At 41.1% G+C, this 15,774-nt stretch overlaps 1 protein-coding gene across 1 annotated transcript in view; it reads right to left on the bottom strand.

Moving 5' to 3' along the window:
- LOC310942137 (receptor-type tyrosine-protein phosphatase mu) overlaps window positions 1–15,774 on the bottom strand; it is a gene marked incomplete at both ends in the record, with an annotated part of 191,606 nt that overhangs the window by 85,346 nt on the left and 90,486 nt on the right. The window contains 2 exon segments of the mRNA XM_083907444.1: window positions 1,787–1,896; window positions 3,970–4,278. Coding sequence (XP_083763570.1) covers window positions 1,787–1,896; window positions 3,970–4,278 — 419 coding nt within the window.

Consider the following 15,774-nt stretch of genomic DNA (forward strand, 5'->3'; position numbering starts at 1 on the left):
GCAGCGAGTACGGTTCTCATTCCCGGAAGTGTTCTCGCTCCGCCCATTTTACCAAGTATGCATCGGGTGGTGACTTGAGCGTACTTGGGAAAGCCATATATCCCAGAATGCATTTCAGCGGAACACAGCAGGATAAAATACTGAACCTGAAATAAATATTTTTCTGTGTCCCGGAACACAGTTTTAAAATCATTTGAGGCGAGAAATTAGTCATTTAGAATCCAAACATGTGGTTTGTGTACACATGGTATAGTATGACAGGCTGTCATACTATAAATATGTAATTGACAGCGGCGCACGGCACACATTACTTCCTGCTTCACCTACGCACCTCTCTGACGTCACACGTAATACTCTGTACACTAACGTCTCATACCTCCTACAGCACACACGCACACACACACAGACACACAGACACACAGACACACAGACACACAGACACACAGACACACACACACCCTGTGTCGTCCATCGGCACAACACTAACAGTAACGGTACATTACGTTTGCAAGGACTGGCACACAGCAGTATGGCTCAGCTTATCTCAGTTATTTCTGTTTACAATTAAGGCAAATGTACACATTTAAATCAGTTAAAGTGTCAGTTAACATATTGTTAATAAGAAACAGCACTACATAAACTTGTTCTTCTAGCTTTAGTGATGTTTGTGCTTTCCCAGATCACATAAAATAAAAAGGGACTTCATATCAGATCATATCAGACTGCTTGAATCCTTTGATAAAAACATTGCCATGTGCAGTAATCGCGATGCATCGTGATGCATTGTCGAATCGAATAGAATCGAATTTTTGACTGGATAATTGCAATCAAATCGTGGGACCAGTTAAGATTCACACCCCAAGCACTTTCACTGCATAGTGGCAGTTTTGACAAACGTGTCATAATTGTTATTATTAAGAGTTCCCTCATTCAGTTCATTTTTAATAGGTGGAATATTTATCCATGGTCTTGTATGAAGAAGAAAATACACTAGGAAAAAGTGGATGTAAAACATTTCTTGATGATGCTGTAGGTAGTGAGTCGATCAAACCAAAAAAAATGTCATAATAAATTGTGATGGAGACCTGCATAAATGACATCTCTATACCCAGAGAGGAAAATGTACAAAAAAAGAGGGAAGAAAAACTGCAAAAAACTATTAACTTCTGAGAGCAAATCATTTGTGGAGCATTACAGGGCACAGACTGAATAAAGCAATTAACCTCAACCTCTAGAATTTCACTGTCAGCTCACGTTATAATTTAGTTCAATTCAATTCACTTTATTTATGTACAATTTTAATTTTATCAGGGATACAGCATGTCCAAGAGGGAATGTAAACCTTGAGTGTAATTCAATCTATTTATGTACTTCACCATGTAATGTAAGCCTAAATTGTTTATTTTAGGAAAAAGTTTTTGTGCTGTGAGGCTACAGAAGAAACATTTTTGAAGAAACCACAATCTTATTTTAGTCTGGAATCTTAAAAAAAAAACACTTCTGGCCAGGTTCAGGTTGTGTTGATCTGCAAGAATACTACAGCAAGTCTGGTTAAATGTTTGTTTGTGAACGCTCCCTTGTTGGTTGGGTTGACACAACAAATTCCCAAGCCTTAAAAATATCAATTTGGACATTTTTCTGTCTCTACACACCAGTGCTCATCAAAGTGGGGGGGGAAAGGACCATGAGAGACAGAGGAGAAAACACTGCTTCATTTTGGAAATAAGTGGTTTCACGATCAATATTGCTAACATTTGGCTAACTCCGGCACTCATAATGTATATACCTCGTACTGAGTGATGATCCCGTAGGTCTGTGTGGGTTCCCTCCACTTCAGGATGATCTTCTCCTCGTAGGCGCTTCCCTGAATGGAGTCCAGAGGAATGGCCCCGGGCACTGAGGGAGATTATCACAGACACATTTATTTTTTCAGACAAAAAATAAATGGTGGCAGAGATGTCATTTTCCAAGTAAAAATGAGTTTATAAAAACTCTTACAACAGAATTTCAGTGACATATATATTGATTTTTACCGCCAGCTCCTGTTTGACATAAAAAGTTGTCAACACAATTTCTCGAAAAGCTGTTTTTCTTTTTTTTTTTTTTACTTTACACTTTTTAGTCTTTTCTATTATGATTTACCAAGCCCAGCACTTTAAGCTGATAACACAATCAATAAAAAAAAGATTTTCAAGCACTTACAGAACACAAATGAGCCAAATATCAAGCATCTCCTCAAAGGAATGTCTGAGATTATTCAAAGCTATCGTACCAAAGCTGCAAAACCAACACTCTATTCACACTTGGATCAAACCGTGTAACAAAGATGAACAAGTTCCCATGTGGGAATACTGGTAATCTATATTTTCACTGTGTTTACTTGTACTTGAATAACTGCCACTGAGATGTGGTCTTTCAACCCATCATGTGAATTGCTTTTATTCTGTGACTGAAACAGAATGATGTGGAGATGTCTTCAGGAATGCAACCACAGCTACACTATGTCGGTCTGTACCACTTTTCCCCCCGTGGGACCTTAAACACACACAGATCTGCAGACAAACACAGAGAAATACAGAGCACTCAGATAGTGAGAAACAGTTTTCAACCGGAGATATCTGAGCCAGACATGACAAGACTCTCTTTTTTCGTCAGGTGAGCCTGTTTGTTATTTTGCGGTCGGGGGTTCCTTGAGACTTCTGTAGTGCTCATTTCCTGCGTCTGCTGAGGCAACGTAGAAGGGTTTTCATCTTTGGAAGAGGTGAAACACCCTTAACACAGAGGCTTGCTCCTGATTTCATGTGCTCCTCAAATTGTTTGGGGAAAATCCTAAAGTTTTCATCAGGTGACTGATCCTGAAATATTAAGTCAAGTATCATAATATGATACAAATCTTTGTTCAGGTCAAATGGCAAAGGACGCTTTTTTAAAACAGAGCTCCAGATGTCAGATGGCTCGGTTTGGTCACAGTGATTTCATGGCAGGCGAAGATGTGACACAAATGTATAATGGGAGCAGTGCTGTATCCAATCTGTCAGAGTTCACTGTGCACTTTAAATTCACAGAGAGCGACCCATATATCGCGAAACATATGGAATTAGATTTGTGTCAATATTTTCAAACAACACTTTCACGAATCAAACGACACTATTATTTTCAAATGCAGCACGCATTAGCTCCTGACATCTTCAACTTCCTGATTCACTTTTCTTCATCTTACTCCAGAGTCAGTGAAACTTTACTTTAGATCCTGGAGGGAATCAATTGGACGCAATCTGGTCAGTCTGGCTAAAGACAGTGTTGTTACTGGGAAGGTAAGTGTTGCATTACCATTAACCATGGGCAGTATAATGTAAATAATTGTTGTGTTAATGTTGCTGTGCAGACTAGGTCTTGGAAAATCTGAGTCCATGATTTACTAAGAGTTAACAACGGAATCCATCGTTTGATCTGTGGGATCCAGTAAAGTAACATAACATACCATAACATCTATCCATCATCTTCCAACAGTTGTCTGACGTTTGTGTCTATTATATAAGTCTATAGAGGTGAACAGCGTTACCCCTTGGTTGCGTGATGTTAGCTAATGGAGCTCTTTTAGCATTCATTGTCCATCTAAAGTGAAATTAATGTTTGATTTGTTCTAATTTGTTATGCCACAAATTCTTCTCATGTATATATAAGCCAATTAAAATGAAAGTAATGACATATACTTAGTACTGCAGTAAATGAAGTTACTTTATCAAACACACACACACACAAGAAATAGGTGGATGCTTTGTAGTTGCTTATACACCGTTTATAAATGCGAGCTAGCAGGTAGAAGCAGCATGTCATCATTTTCTAATATTGTTGTTTCAGTTTGTTTCTTTTAATGCCAAGTAGATGTGTTTTACTTTTTTATCGTAATACTTTTAATAAAAAAACTTGTTGTGATATATTTACACACTATCCGTCCATCACACTTACCATCTTCATCAGTCTGAACCTCCAGCTCAATGCTCTCCTTGACCCCCTCTGGGTTGCGGAGCACCAGCTTGACACTGAGGTTGGTGAAGGGCGTCAGGTTGTGGATTGTGTGCTGAGGGTTGCGGCTCTGGGTGTCGTAGCACACTTCCTCCCGTGTCTCCTCCTTGCCAGCCACCCTGGACCGGTACTGGGCTGTTAAATTGTAGCTGTGGCAGCGGGTCACGTTGTAGCCCAGAGGCTCCCATCGTAGTGTCACCTGCTTGGATTGGATGTCCACCACCTCCAGGTTCTGTGGGCTGTGCATGGGCTCTGGTAGGATTGACAGAGAGGAGGGAGTGTGAGCGTACATCAGGATTCTCAATAAGTAGGACAAGATAGATATTTCAATAAAATCAAGGAAATTAGTAATGTCTATGCCACAGCACAGACAAGGTTTTGTTCATTTAAGTAAAAAAAGAAAAAGAAAAGATTTTTCAAGTCTCAACACTTGAGACCTGTCTAGTATTTTCATTTATATTGAAATACAGTTTCCTGTTTGGAGTTTAATATTTTCAAAATTTCAAAGCCACATCCTGATACTGAGCACTGCCGCATCCCGTCAGTGGCCGTCACCGTACATTACTGATTCTTTCAGCAGCTGCACACATCAGGATGCCAGAGGTCTGTGGGTATAAAACCATCAGCAGGAGGTGTATCATCCCTTCAGAGTGTGTCATCCCTCTGCTCCTTCTTCCACATCCTGTGCCTTTCCCATCTCACCCAGTGGTGGTCAGCTATTAGCGCCACACTGATACAGAGTCAGTCAGCCTGTCAATCCAGGCAGGAAACCAGCCCCACTGCCATCCCATCACCTCTAATCACATACACTATGTCTCATCGCCTTTTCTTTTCGACTTTCTCCATTTTCTCCATCGCTTTTCTCTCTCTGCTCCCCGTCTCCATTTACCCTCTCGTCCATCCCCCTTTTCTGTGGCTCCCCCATTTCCATTTCCCGCTCTATCTCTCCCTTTGTCCTCGGTCTGTATTTCCCATCTATTTTTCCCTCCCTCTCCCTCTGCTTTCTGTTCCTATGGGAGGAGAGCAGCCCAAGCACAAGGTAATGGGATCAATTTCCATTCCAGGTTAAATTCGCAGTCCATTTCTCTGGAACTTAACACTTTACCACCTATTAGGAGGAGCCAGGGCTCAATTTCCCTGTTCCCCAGGAGACACAGTCAAGCAATTCAGAGGCAACCGTGGTAGCCATGTTTAACATTCTGGAGGTGCATGAGGGGAGGACTGGCCTTGTTGTTCATTTCTACCAACATGACAAACAAGCAAACAACAAATCTGCAGACAAAACAGCTGGAAACTTATACGGTGATGCCAGCAGAAATATATACAGTATGTGTCATTGGACAATGGATAACTACAGCAAAACAATAGTTAAATGAAGCAAAATTCACAATGTGTTGTAAAACAGACTGTTTTTAAGAAAATTGGGTCATGCCGTGTGACATGACAGAAGCTTGTTCAAGTTAGAAAAAGGATAATGTGAAACAGAGAGAGAAATAAAGGCACCTGCTAGTTGAGTGAGAGATGGAACAGTTAGATTTCACAAAAGAGAAACAACAGATGTGAAATCTCCTGCACTTTCATAAAGCACATGAAATATCTGAAGTGCCGGAAAGAGGCAGGGGAGCTGGAGAAAGACGGATGAGGATGTGAGAGATGTGGAGGAAACACTTCATGAAGCATACACAAAGAAGAAGAACATTTATATTTACACTGCCGCTCAAAAGTTTGGGGTCACTTAGAAATGTCCCAATTTTTGAAGGAAAAACACTTTTTTTCAATTAATATAACATTCAATAAATACACTCTATACATTGTTAATGTGGTAAAAGACTATTCTAGTAGCAAATGTCTGGTTTTAATGGAATATGCACATAGGTGAATAGAGGCTCATTTCCAGTGTTCTAATGGTACATTGTGTTTGCTAATGTTGTTAGAAGGCTATTGGATGATTAGAAAACCCTTGAAAACCCTTGTGCAATGATGTTCAGCACAGCTGAAAACTGTTTTCCTGGTTCTTTGAAGGGCAAAATTATTATTATGAATAAAAATCATTATTTCTAATCTTGTCAATGTCTTGACTATATTTTCTATTCATTTTGCAACTCTTTTGATGAATAAAAGTGTGAGTGAAATGCGTAGGTGACCACAAACGTTTGCCTAATATTCTTGAAGAAAGATTTAAAATATTGGTAATTATGTTGACATGACCTGAGTCACATGCATTTTGCATCAACGTCTACTAATGTCAACTAACGTCTTTTATTGTATCTTTTGTTGCGAAAGCCAATTGCGTTTGAGTTTCATCTAATGTCCTATTACAAATGGAGGTCTGGGCAAAAGGGAGAGGGGCTCCGTAGAAAGTTGCACAAATAGATATTGCATCATGAAAACGGTTTCACATTCAGTGTGTATCCACCATGCTGACCTACATGATTGTACAGAAATGTAGCTTCATTTGTGACTGGTATGTAAGAACCTTCAAAGTGAGCAGAGTTAAACAACAGACATTAAATAACAGCTGTAGTTGGTTTTTGTAATCTATGTAGATACATGTGTAATACACCCTTTTAAATTCAATCAGAGGGCCAAAAGGCAGAGATTCAAACACAAAAGTGGGAAGAACTGGCAAAGGAAAACGGACCTTTTGAAATTGGTTGCAATGTGGGGAACCGTCTTCTACAAAATAGAAGTTTAAACCCCTTTATTTGTGGAACTATCTGTTGGCCGCACTCGGCAGGCAATGGTTACACTAAAAGCCCAGTGAATTGCAGCGTGGTCAGTTCACTGAAATCAAAGTAAACCAGATGCTCTCAAAGTGACAAACGCACCAAAGTGTGAATCTAAAGCAGGCGTACATGAGTGGCAAGGACGCAAGTCTCATTTCTGGAGAAGCAGTCAAGGAGGAGACTGTCACACTCATGTCCACACGCTCATCACACATCCACAGGGCCACTGCACACTTATGCTGGTTATACCAACAAGTGCAAACTTGCAATCTTGTTGACTTGTGCAAAATGTTAGTCTTTGCTGTCCACAACAACAAGTGTCACAGAGCCCTGAAAACAGTATTTTTTTGGAAATCTCAAAACAGCACCCTTGCACTTTTGTGTAGACAACCAATACCAATACCAATACCAATACCACTACTTTGGGAAAACAATGATGTCATAATCCCACCTTTAACGTTTATTTCATTTTCTTCATTTCCTTCCTTTCCCCTGACTTGGTTCATTTTGTCTCAGTTTCTGTGATTATGTAAATTGTAATGTATACTTGTTTAAATAAAGCTTAATTTAAACAAAAACAAAGTTTGTATACAGCATGCCCGGTTCATGTGCATGCTCAACGTCTTCTTCTATTTTTTGTGTAGCTGGATAACAGTCCCATGTACAGGCCTGGCATATCTACTACAGCATGTCGAGTCATGTTTGTTGGTCACGCCTCTTGGAAGTAGGAGGCGACTACACCCTTTCCAGAATCATACTCGGTATCAAATGAGATTGAGATACAGTCTGGCATTAGCAACATTAGTTTTAGGGGAGAATGTCAAAGACACACGCCTGACATTTCAACAATAAGAGGGAGCAAGTGTTTATATATGTGTTACTTTAAATTTGTCATAGATAAGAACATGATACATATTTTGCAGGCATAGCAAAAGTCATATGACGTGTTCATAAAGAAATATTGGCCATTGGTGAGCAGCTCATGACGAGTCAATTGCCTTCCCCTGGAGTTTGGTTGAGAAAAGGCTAATTGTTTGTTTGCCCCAGTGGCTCCCTGCAGAGTAAATGCCAGCTGTCTGAGGGAGGTGGTAAAATGTGAGGATCTGTGGCAGACACCCAATCACAACTTGGGCCACATGACTCAGGATGACATCATCTGTTTGCATGAACAACAAGGTTCCTCTTCCATTTCAGAGCCTGGTCATGGTCGACTTTGAAGAAAGAAAAAAGGGAAAAAAAAAAACATACTGCATCTTTCACCTCTTAAAAGAGGTCTGAAAAGAGTGGGTCATGTAGAATGGCTGACATTCTTAGTAATAAAAATCTGTCTGTGAATAGATGGAGGTTTTGCAGCCGTTTCCAATACTTTTTGCCATGAATGACAGCTGATGAGATGAGACTATTTACCCCCATCTACCATGACTGCTGGTTATGTTTTATAGACTGAGCAGTAAGAAGCTCAGCACAAACACAAATCACAACAAGAAATAACAGGACTATCTTGAGAAATCCTACACACACACAATCAGACAGTGAGGGCGACACTGGGGTGGAAGTACAGGAAATATGATTGTAATATCTCTCCAGTATGGCAGACATCTCTGGTGGAATAGAGTTATAATAATGGCTATGAAAGCACCCCTTGGAGCAGGAAATTACCGAGGTCTATCTTAGGCCAGGGCAAACGGAAGCTACAGTGACAGCTAGTTTGGTTTTCTAAGTGATGGACAACTTATCAGCAGTCCTGCAAGCAGAGATGTAATTGAATAATTTGAATATGTTTTGGGTGTTTTGTGTCACTACAACATGACATTTAAATAATGTTTTTGGAAACCATTAGCACATTATTGCCTTGTTCATTTGAATGGGTCCTGCATGCATGCACGTCGCTGCAGCAGCTTCGAGTGGTCATCAAGACTAGAAAAGTGTGATATACTGTAAATACAAACCATTTACAAGTCAATCTTGACCCCTAACCCCTAATCTCTGTCTTATATTACCACTTCTCTGCTCTGTGTCTATGTGCCACCAGTGGGTTTACATTGGAGTCAATTGACAGCCCAGCACTTTTCTTTCAGACAGGAAAGGATAGTCTCAGATGAGAATGTGTTGCCACCCGGCAGCTCCATCGTCAACATCCTTTGTCCAATATAATCACTATCCCTCCTCTGCATGTGACCAAACCATCTCAACCTTGACACCCTTACTTGTCCATCGAATATGCCGATTTCTAATCCTGTCCATCCTGGTCACCCCCAACATCTTCGGCTCTGCTCCTGCCTTTTAGACAGTGCCACTGTATCCACGCCATACATCATTCCGTCTTATACACCCTCCCCTTTCACTGCTTCTATCCAGCTGAGGTGAGAACAAGATTTTCCAAAAGAAAACATGAAACAAAAACAACAAATAGCATAACGTCTGTCCTAGAGGTGGCTTCAAATTGTGCACTTATTCCCCCCCGAGTACATCGAGACATTAGGCCTGGGTGAGAGGAAACAAATTGGGCATGTCTGTAGCACAGCCTCTTTTAATGTGAGACACGTGTGCGTAAGTACAGAAGAACAATTTACTTATCAGATTCTCCTCGGGCTCTACAGTGCACAAGTCATTCAGAAAGCCAGGATCTTTATCAGATCCACATCGATTAAGAGTGGAAAAAGCCTGGGGTTGGCACAGACGACTTCCATCTCTACCTGCTCAGCAAACACAACCATGAAACAAATGATTCCTTAGTGATTAGAAAATACAAGCAAGTCAAAATGGCTCCTGAGCTCAGTTGCTATCACATCATAGTGAAACAGTGCTTGAGGTAAGGAAGAGGAGGAGGGGTGAACCTTGTGGTTTGGAGATGAAAAAGAAAAATGCCTTGAATTTCACAGGATGGCATGTAGATTGTCGGCTTCCTTGCTGGAGCACTTCACACACAGGTGCCTTCATGGCAAACGATGCCAAAAGACCATGACGGTAGTGAAGATTAAATCCCTGGTCAAAGGGCCTGTTTTCATGTAATTCCATTGTAGGCGGTGAGGCCTGGCATTGCCAGTCACTTATCTCTCCACTCTTGTATGTTTTCCCCCTCTGTTCTGTTTCAGCTGGGCGGGCCGGGAGGTGAGTACATTTGTTTTTCCTTCTTTGTATTACATCTCGGTGATAGCACTGAGGCCATTGAGGTAATGACATGGGTTTTACACTTAGGAAATCATTTTCATATCCCACGGAGGCGAGGGGTAATAACAGCTTTTGATAAGCGACAATCAAACCTCCATCACCCTCCTAGAGTGCTCCTCCACACAGTCCTCTGGAGGAAGAGAGAGAAAGAAAGGAGGGAGGGGTTAAGAGGACGAGTCATGTGTGGGTGGATGGGTGGGTGATGAGTGGAGGAATAAAGGAAAGACAGAGGAGGAGGAGGATGGAAGTGACAGAGCTTTTGTTGCCTTAAAATGCAACAAGTCCAGCCAGGCCACGCAGTTGACATGTTTACACGATATAATTGATTGAACTTTCAAAGCACCTCATACATGGACCACTGGTGTTTCAACATCACCCTATACAACCATTACAAAGTCAGAGACAAATGTCCACTGGCTCAGGACACACACACACACACACAGACGCATAGAGTCGCTTTTGCCCATACACCTTGGAGGCGTGGATAATCACAAGGATTTATTGAATGGTGGTGGCCGCTCCTCACTCTATCAAATCCATCTATATAGGCCTGGTGATGAATGGGACTGCCACGCTGGGTGAGGATGAGGGGCGGAGGGGCCCATATAACGCAGCAAGATCGAATTGAAACCACAGAATGAGCCCCGGTGTTGAACTTGGCTGGGGCTGCCACCTTGCCTGATGAACCCCCTGAAGCCTTGGCAGAGGAGATGAATGGGTGAACGTCTCCTTTCTCATGGTGTTGAATAAATGGGGGGAGCAAAATTGTAAACGGAAAAGTAAGACACTGGCGACCCAGGATGATGCATGTCAACACTCCAGATTGTCAAGTCATAGGAGTCAGAGCTCGTCGTTAGTCATGATCAACAACCTGTGCTGCCCTACAAAACCAGCTAATGACTGCGAGTATAAAAAACTTTATATACACACACAGACAGACATATATGTATATATATATATATATACACAGCATAAACTGTATAACAAGAGTTTCACGAGATTTTCTTTAGGGTCCCCAAACAAATTTTCTGAATTTTCCGCACCTTTCTTTTAAGATTTAGATTTAGATCACTAACTCCAACTGTCACGTAAAAAAAAAGATTGAATTAAAGGGACACTGTGTAGTATTTATGGGTTTATATAACCCAAAATTCCCTTTTTTATACATATTATGTGCTCCTGCATTGTCTAGTCGCTGTATAATAGTTTTTGTTTCATTTTCGTAGTGTTTCAAAAAGTCATGTAAAATAACATGGTCGCGGGCCACGGTTGCATAGCCACTGTTAGCAGCGTTTCTACCGGAGCCTGTAAGGACAAACGCGAGAGTACAAATCAAGCGTCTCTTTACTTGTAGCGGAAGTCCCGCCTCCTCTCTCTCCGCTTCGTCTGCTACGGCCGCGGTAGCTCCGCCCTCTCCCTCGCCTCACGGACCTCATCTGCTGACACGGAGAAAGACGACGAGGACGACATTTGACCAGCTGCGGATACCGTAGCGCTCAGGGAAGGGAGGGGGTGAGCAGATTTTGTAAATTTCAGCCTCTCCTCTAGATGTCACTATTAACTACTTACTTCACCTTTAATGAAAATGTACCTAATTAAAATCATATTAGGTGTTAGGTATGTCTATAAATTAGTTGCTACATCAAGTACCAATTCGCTCATCACAATTTGTACATTGATGTGGGTCATGATTGTTTGCCAATTTTGAAAAGTTAGTCCCCACCTTGATAATTTCCACTAGTTCCAGCACAATTTGGCTAGGCATGGCTCGCCTCCACTCGGTTCGGTATTGTTTTCCATTACTATAGTACCTCCTAAACATGGGCAGAGTCATCACAGTATGGCTGCATGAAACTATCGTGACGTTTAATATGCGACACAGACAAACTAGTCTGACACAGTCACTGAACTGCAACACGGTGGAATGGGTTGTGATGCAGCTGGCGATCGCCGGCTTTTGGCAGTGCTATCGCTAAATACACCAGACTCCTCTGTTTCATATGAGATTTTAGAAATGTCCTTGCTAAATGTCGGAGATTAAAGCCCAATTTATACTTCTGCGTAAAGTGCTCTGCGTAGGTTACGCAGAAACTCTGCGTCGACGCAGAGCCTGTCGAAGAGCCTCTACGTAGTCTCCGACTGCACGAAATATTTTTTAAGTGTCCGTCACTCCGTCAAGGGACAACGGAGACGGCAAGAGCTGCGATTGGTCCTCAGGACAGGCCGAGCTAAGCTGCTCTGTGCCGGCTCACAGTGCGCACCCGACCGTCCACAGAGGCGGAGCTGATCCCCGCCGATAACGCCTCTGCCAAACTATAAATACGTCATATCTTAACACACACAGCACGTTTAGACTCTAAATGGCCAATTTCTCACCTCAAATGATCTTAAAACTGCGTTCCGTGACACAGAAAAGTGAGAAACGGCTACTGTTTCAACAACAACAGTTTTTCTCTCTCTTTATCTCTCGACGCCATTGCTCACTGTAGCCAGAAGCACAACAACCTTGCGCAGCGACCCCTACTGATCGGGCGGGAAATTGCAGCGCGTGTCCGTCACCACGACGCAGAAGTATAAAGGCTCGAGGCGTCTCCGTGGTGACGCAGACGGATAACGCATACGCAGTCTGAGAAGTATAATGTGGCCTTAACGAACGTTTTCAGGATTTTTAAGTCTCTCTAACTTATCTACAGTTCGGCATTGTTCGGTTTGATTCCTGTGTCATACACCGCACTCGACACTCTCTGACCAATCAGTGGTCGGTAGTCTGTTTGCTTAGCTCAGCTTGCGTGGAAACAAAAAATGTAACAGGTACCAGGTCGTGAGGCTAATGGAAAAGCAAAAAAAGCTTCCTAAGTGGGCATCACAAGTCTCTCATTTCTTCTGTTGTCCTTATTTATCAGCACAGTCCTTCTTCAACACTGTTCAGAGTTCCTCAATGCCGATCAAAGTCAAAATAAATATATTAGTATATTATATTCTTACATATAGACCAGTTGCATGAAGAAATGCCAAAACTGCCTCAATGACGAGGGGATGATTCCTCTCAACACATATTACTTCCTGTGTAATATGTGATTAAAACCCTGCATTGCAACATTTAATCTTTCCAACAATACCGTATTTTCTGCTTTCTCTCCTTTAGTTGTCAAACCCATTTTATTGCTTAAATTGAACATTTTGCTTCGTCTGTGCTAATCACATTTGCATTAGCAAAAAGCATTCACTGTAGTAAAATGCTGCTTATTGTGAAAGAATTATTTAAGTAATGAGGATGAGGAGGTTTTTTTTTCCTTTTAGACAGTTGGGTTTAAACTGGATATTGGGGAATTTTAATTAATTGAAAGAAGCAGCAGATTACAGGAGAAGTAATCATTAGAAGGGACCGTCATGATTCACTGTTGTGAGGTGTTTGCTGTTAATTCCTATCAATATCTAAAAAAGAAGCAAAATCACCGTCCTATGCTTTTGTATGAAATCACACAGCACAACATACATGATCTACGAGAATGGATTGTCACACATATGCATATATGTATATATACATACATATATACATATATAAACAATAACTACGATCTATATGTATTTGCATGAAATCAGCATTTCATGAAATGGTTAGATCTATCATTTTAAGTTATTGCAGTCGTTTTAAAGCCCTCTTAAGATGAAGGAATATCTATCATGATGGTACATTTGTGAAGCATTTATGAGGTGAGGTTACCTTTGCTTAAGATTGTTTATACTGCTGAGAAAGAAAGAAAAAACATATATATATTTTCTTCACTTACTAAACACCCACAGCTGTAAATTAAAAGTTGGCCACAGAACAATAATAATAATAATAATAATAATAAAAAAACATGACTAAAGGAATAAACGAAAGGAATAAATAACAGGGTATAAATGTCAGCAGGTAGTCTTTTTTTTTTCCATCACTGAGCATTTAGACGGGAGAAAAGAACAAACTGTGTATGTTTGTGTGCAGGGAAGTGAAGTCCAACAACAAGATGAAAACAAATGGACAGTCAGTTCATTGGATGAGCACGGGCAGAAACTGGACCTGCACAACGGCACTGGTTAAATCAATCTTTCATTTCATTTCCACCAGTATGCTGTGTGGTGATTGGGGTCAGAGTGACAGTTGGAATGAGCCCCTTCATCCTCTACTTATCAAACACACACAAACACTTATTTCTCCTAGCTTTGTTTTGTATGTGCAGTTTCCTTTGAAAAATGCCTGTGGTTAAGGTGTATAAACGGGAAGATCACAAGCTTCCATTTACCGACGGGGACACAATCTCCACAGGAGCAGTGGGAGGTTACCGTGGCCATTCTTCAAATGTAACACTCCCCAGACGTTCCCGCATGGCATTGTCATTTGTTGCATCATTTGTTGTTTTTTTTGTATTACCTTCGAGTAAGAAAGGCCCCCGGAAGTGTGTTGCCTCGTGTTTTTTTAGCTTCTCCGTTAGCTTTCGTGTGTTAGCCAGCGAACCCACACGCCAGAATAAGTTGTAAAATGTTTGAGTGAATCCTGCACCTTCTGGAATAAGAAGGAAGGACTGAACGGTCGTCTCCGTACGCCTTATTTGCATAGATGCAGTTAAATCATATCAAATTGTGAGGACAAGGAAGGAATAACGAAAAAATTGACTCTTGGCTTCACACGTGCTGCTGATATACGTACATTGACAACACTTGTTCTGATTGGTTAGCTTTGATTTAATCGGAAAAGGAAGCATGGGAAAATCGTCCACGATCCGGAAAAAAAAAAGTTACAGTTTCACACGACAAAATTACGCAGCCGTTGTGAATGGTGCATTGATTGGACAAGTAAACTGAACCTGCACCGGCCTTTAGAGTAAAAAAAACCCAACACTGATTGGATGCCTATAGCGAGGGGAATGGGACATCTATAATTCAGCAAAAGGATGGAGAAAATCTGTGACAAAAACAGCAGATAGCACATGAATAATTTAACACAGAGAATAGAAACATTTAAAGACCTTGAAAGGCATTTCAGTTCAAATTCAAAAACGGCAGCAAAAACGGATCTTGCCAAGCCGGACTAAACTGCCACTATTTGAGACTTAAGAGTTGAAGCAAGCTACCTCAGAGACCATTTATGAGGAGATGAAGACACAACTCACTTCCTGTGGATGTGACTGGGAATGATCTGTCCTGAGAGTCTCAAATCCTTTGTGTCTCATTAATAAATAGATGAGGCAATGGAGACGAGGGAAAAAATAATAATAATGAAAAAAAAGAATGAATCTCTTTTCATCTATTCCTTTTCCAACAACAGTTTTGTTTAAGTGCGTCCTTGAGAAGAATACATTGCCTATTGCGGAGCCAGTATCATAGAACGCAATTTGCCATTCTACTTGCAACTGCCTATGATAAAAAAAAAGACGTATTGTGGTCCTTCTATAACCTTCCTGCACACCACAAACTCAATCTACCCTGTTTTCTCTAACTGACAATGGAACACAAATTCAATGGGCTTCAAACCAAGGCTTTTCATTTTCCTCCTCACAGGCAATGTAGGAACTCTATATGTCACATGACTGCCAGCTATTATGGGTGACAGATGGCACCCACTCTTATCTCTGAAGGGGTGAAGAGGTGAAGTTCCATTCATGTCTCAAGGCAACAATAGCATTAATTAGACACATCAAGCCAAGCAAACAATTTCCTTTTTGACCAAGAGAGAATGATCAGGTCAATCTTAGGGTAGGGAAAAAAGCAAAGAACCAGCTAACAGATGATCATTTTTCCTCTGTTAATGTAAGGCTTAGGTTGGACAAGAATTAGCAAAGCAAAATATATCGGCTTCCTGCAGTGTGGT

Source organism: Microchirus variegatus (genome assembly GCF_963457635.1).
Source record: "Microchirus variegatus genome assembly, chromosome: 21".
Classification (NCBI taxonomy): Eukaryota; Metazoa; Chordata; class Actinopteri; order Pleuronectiformes; family Soleidae; genus Microchirus; species Microchirus variegatus.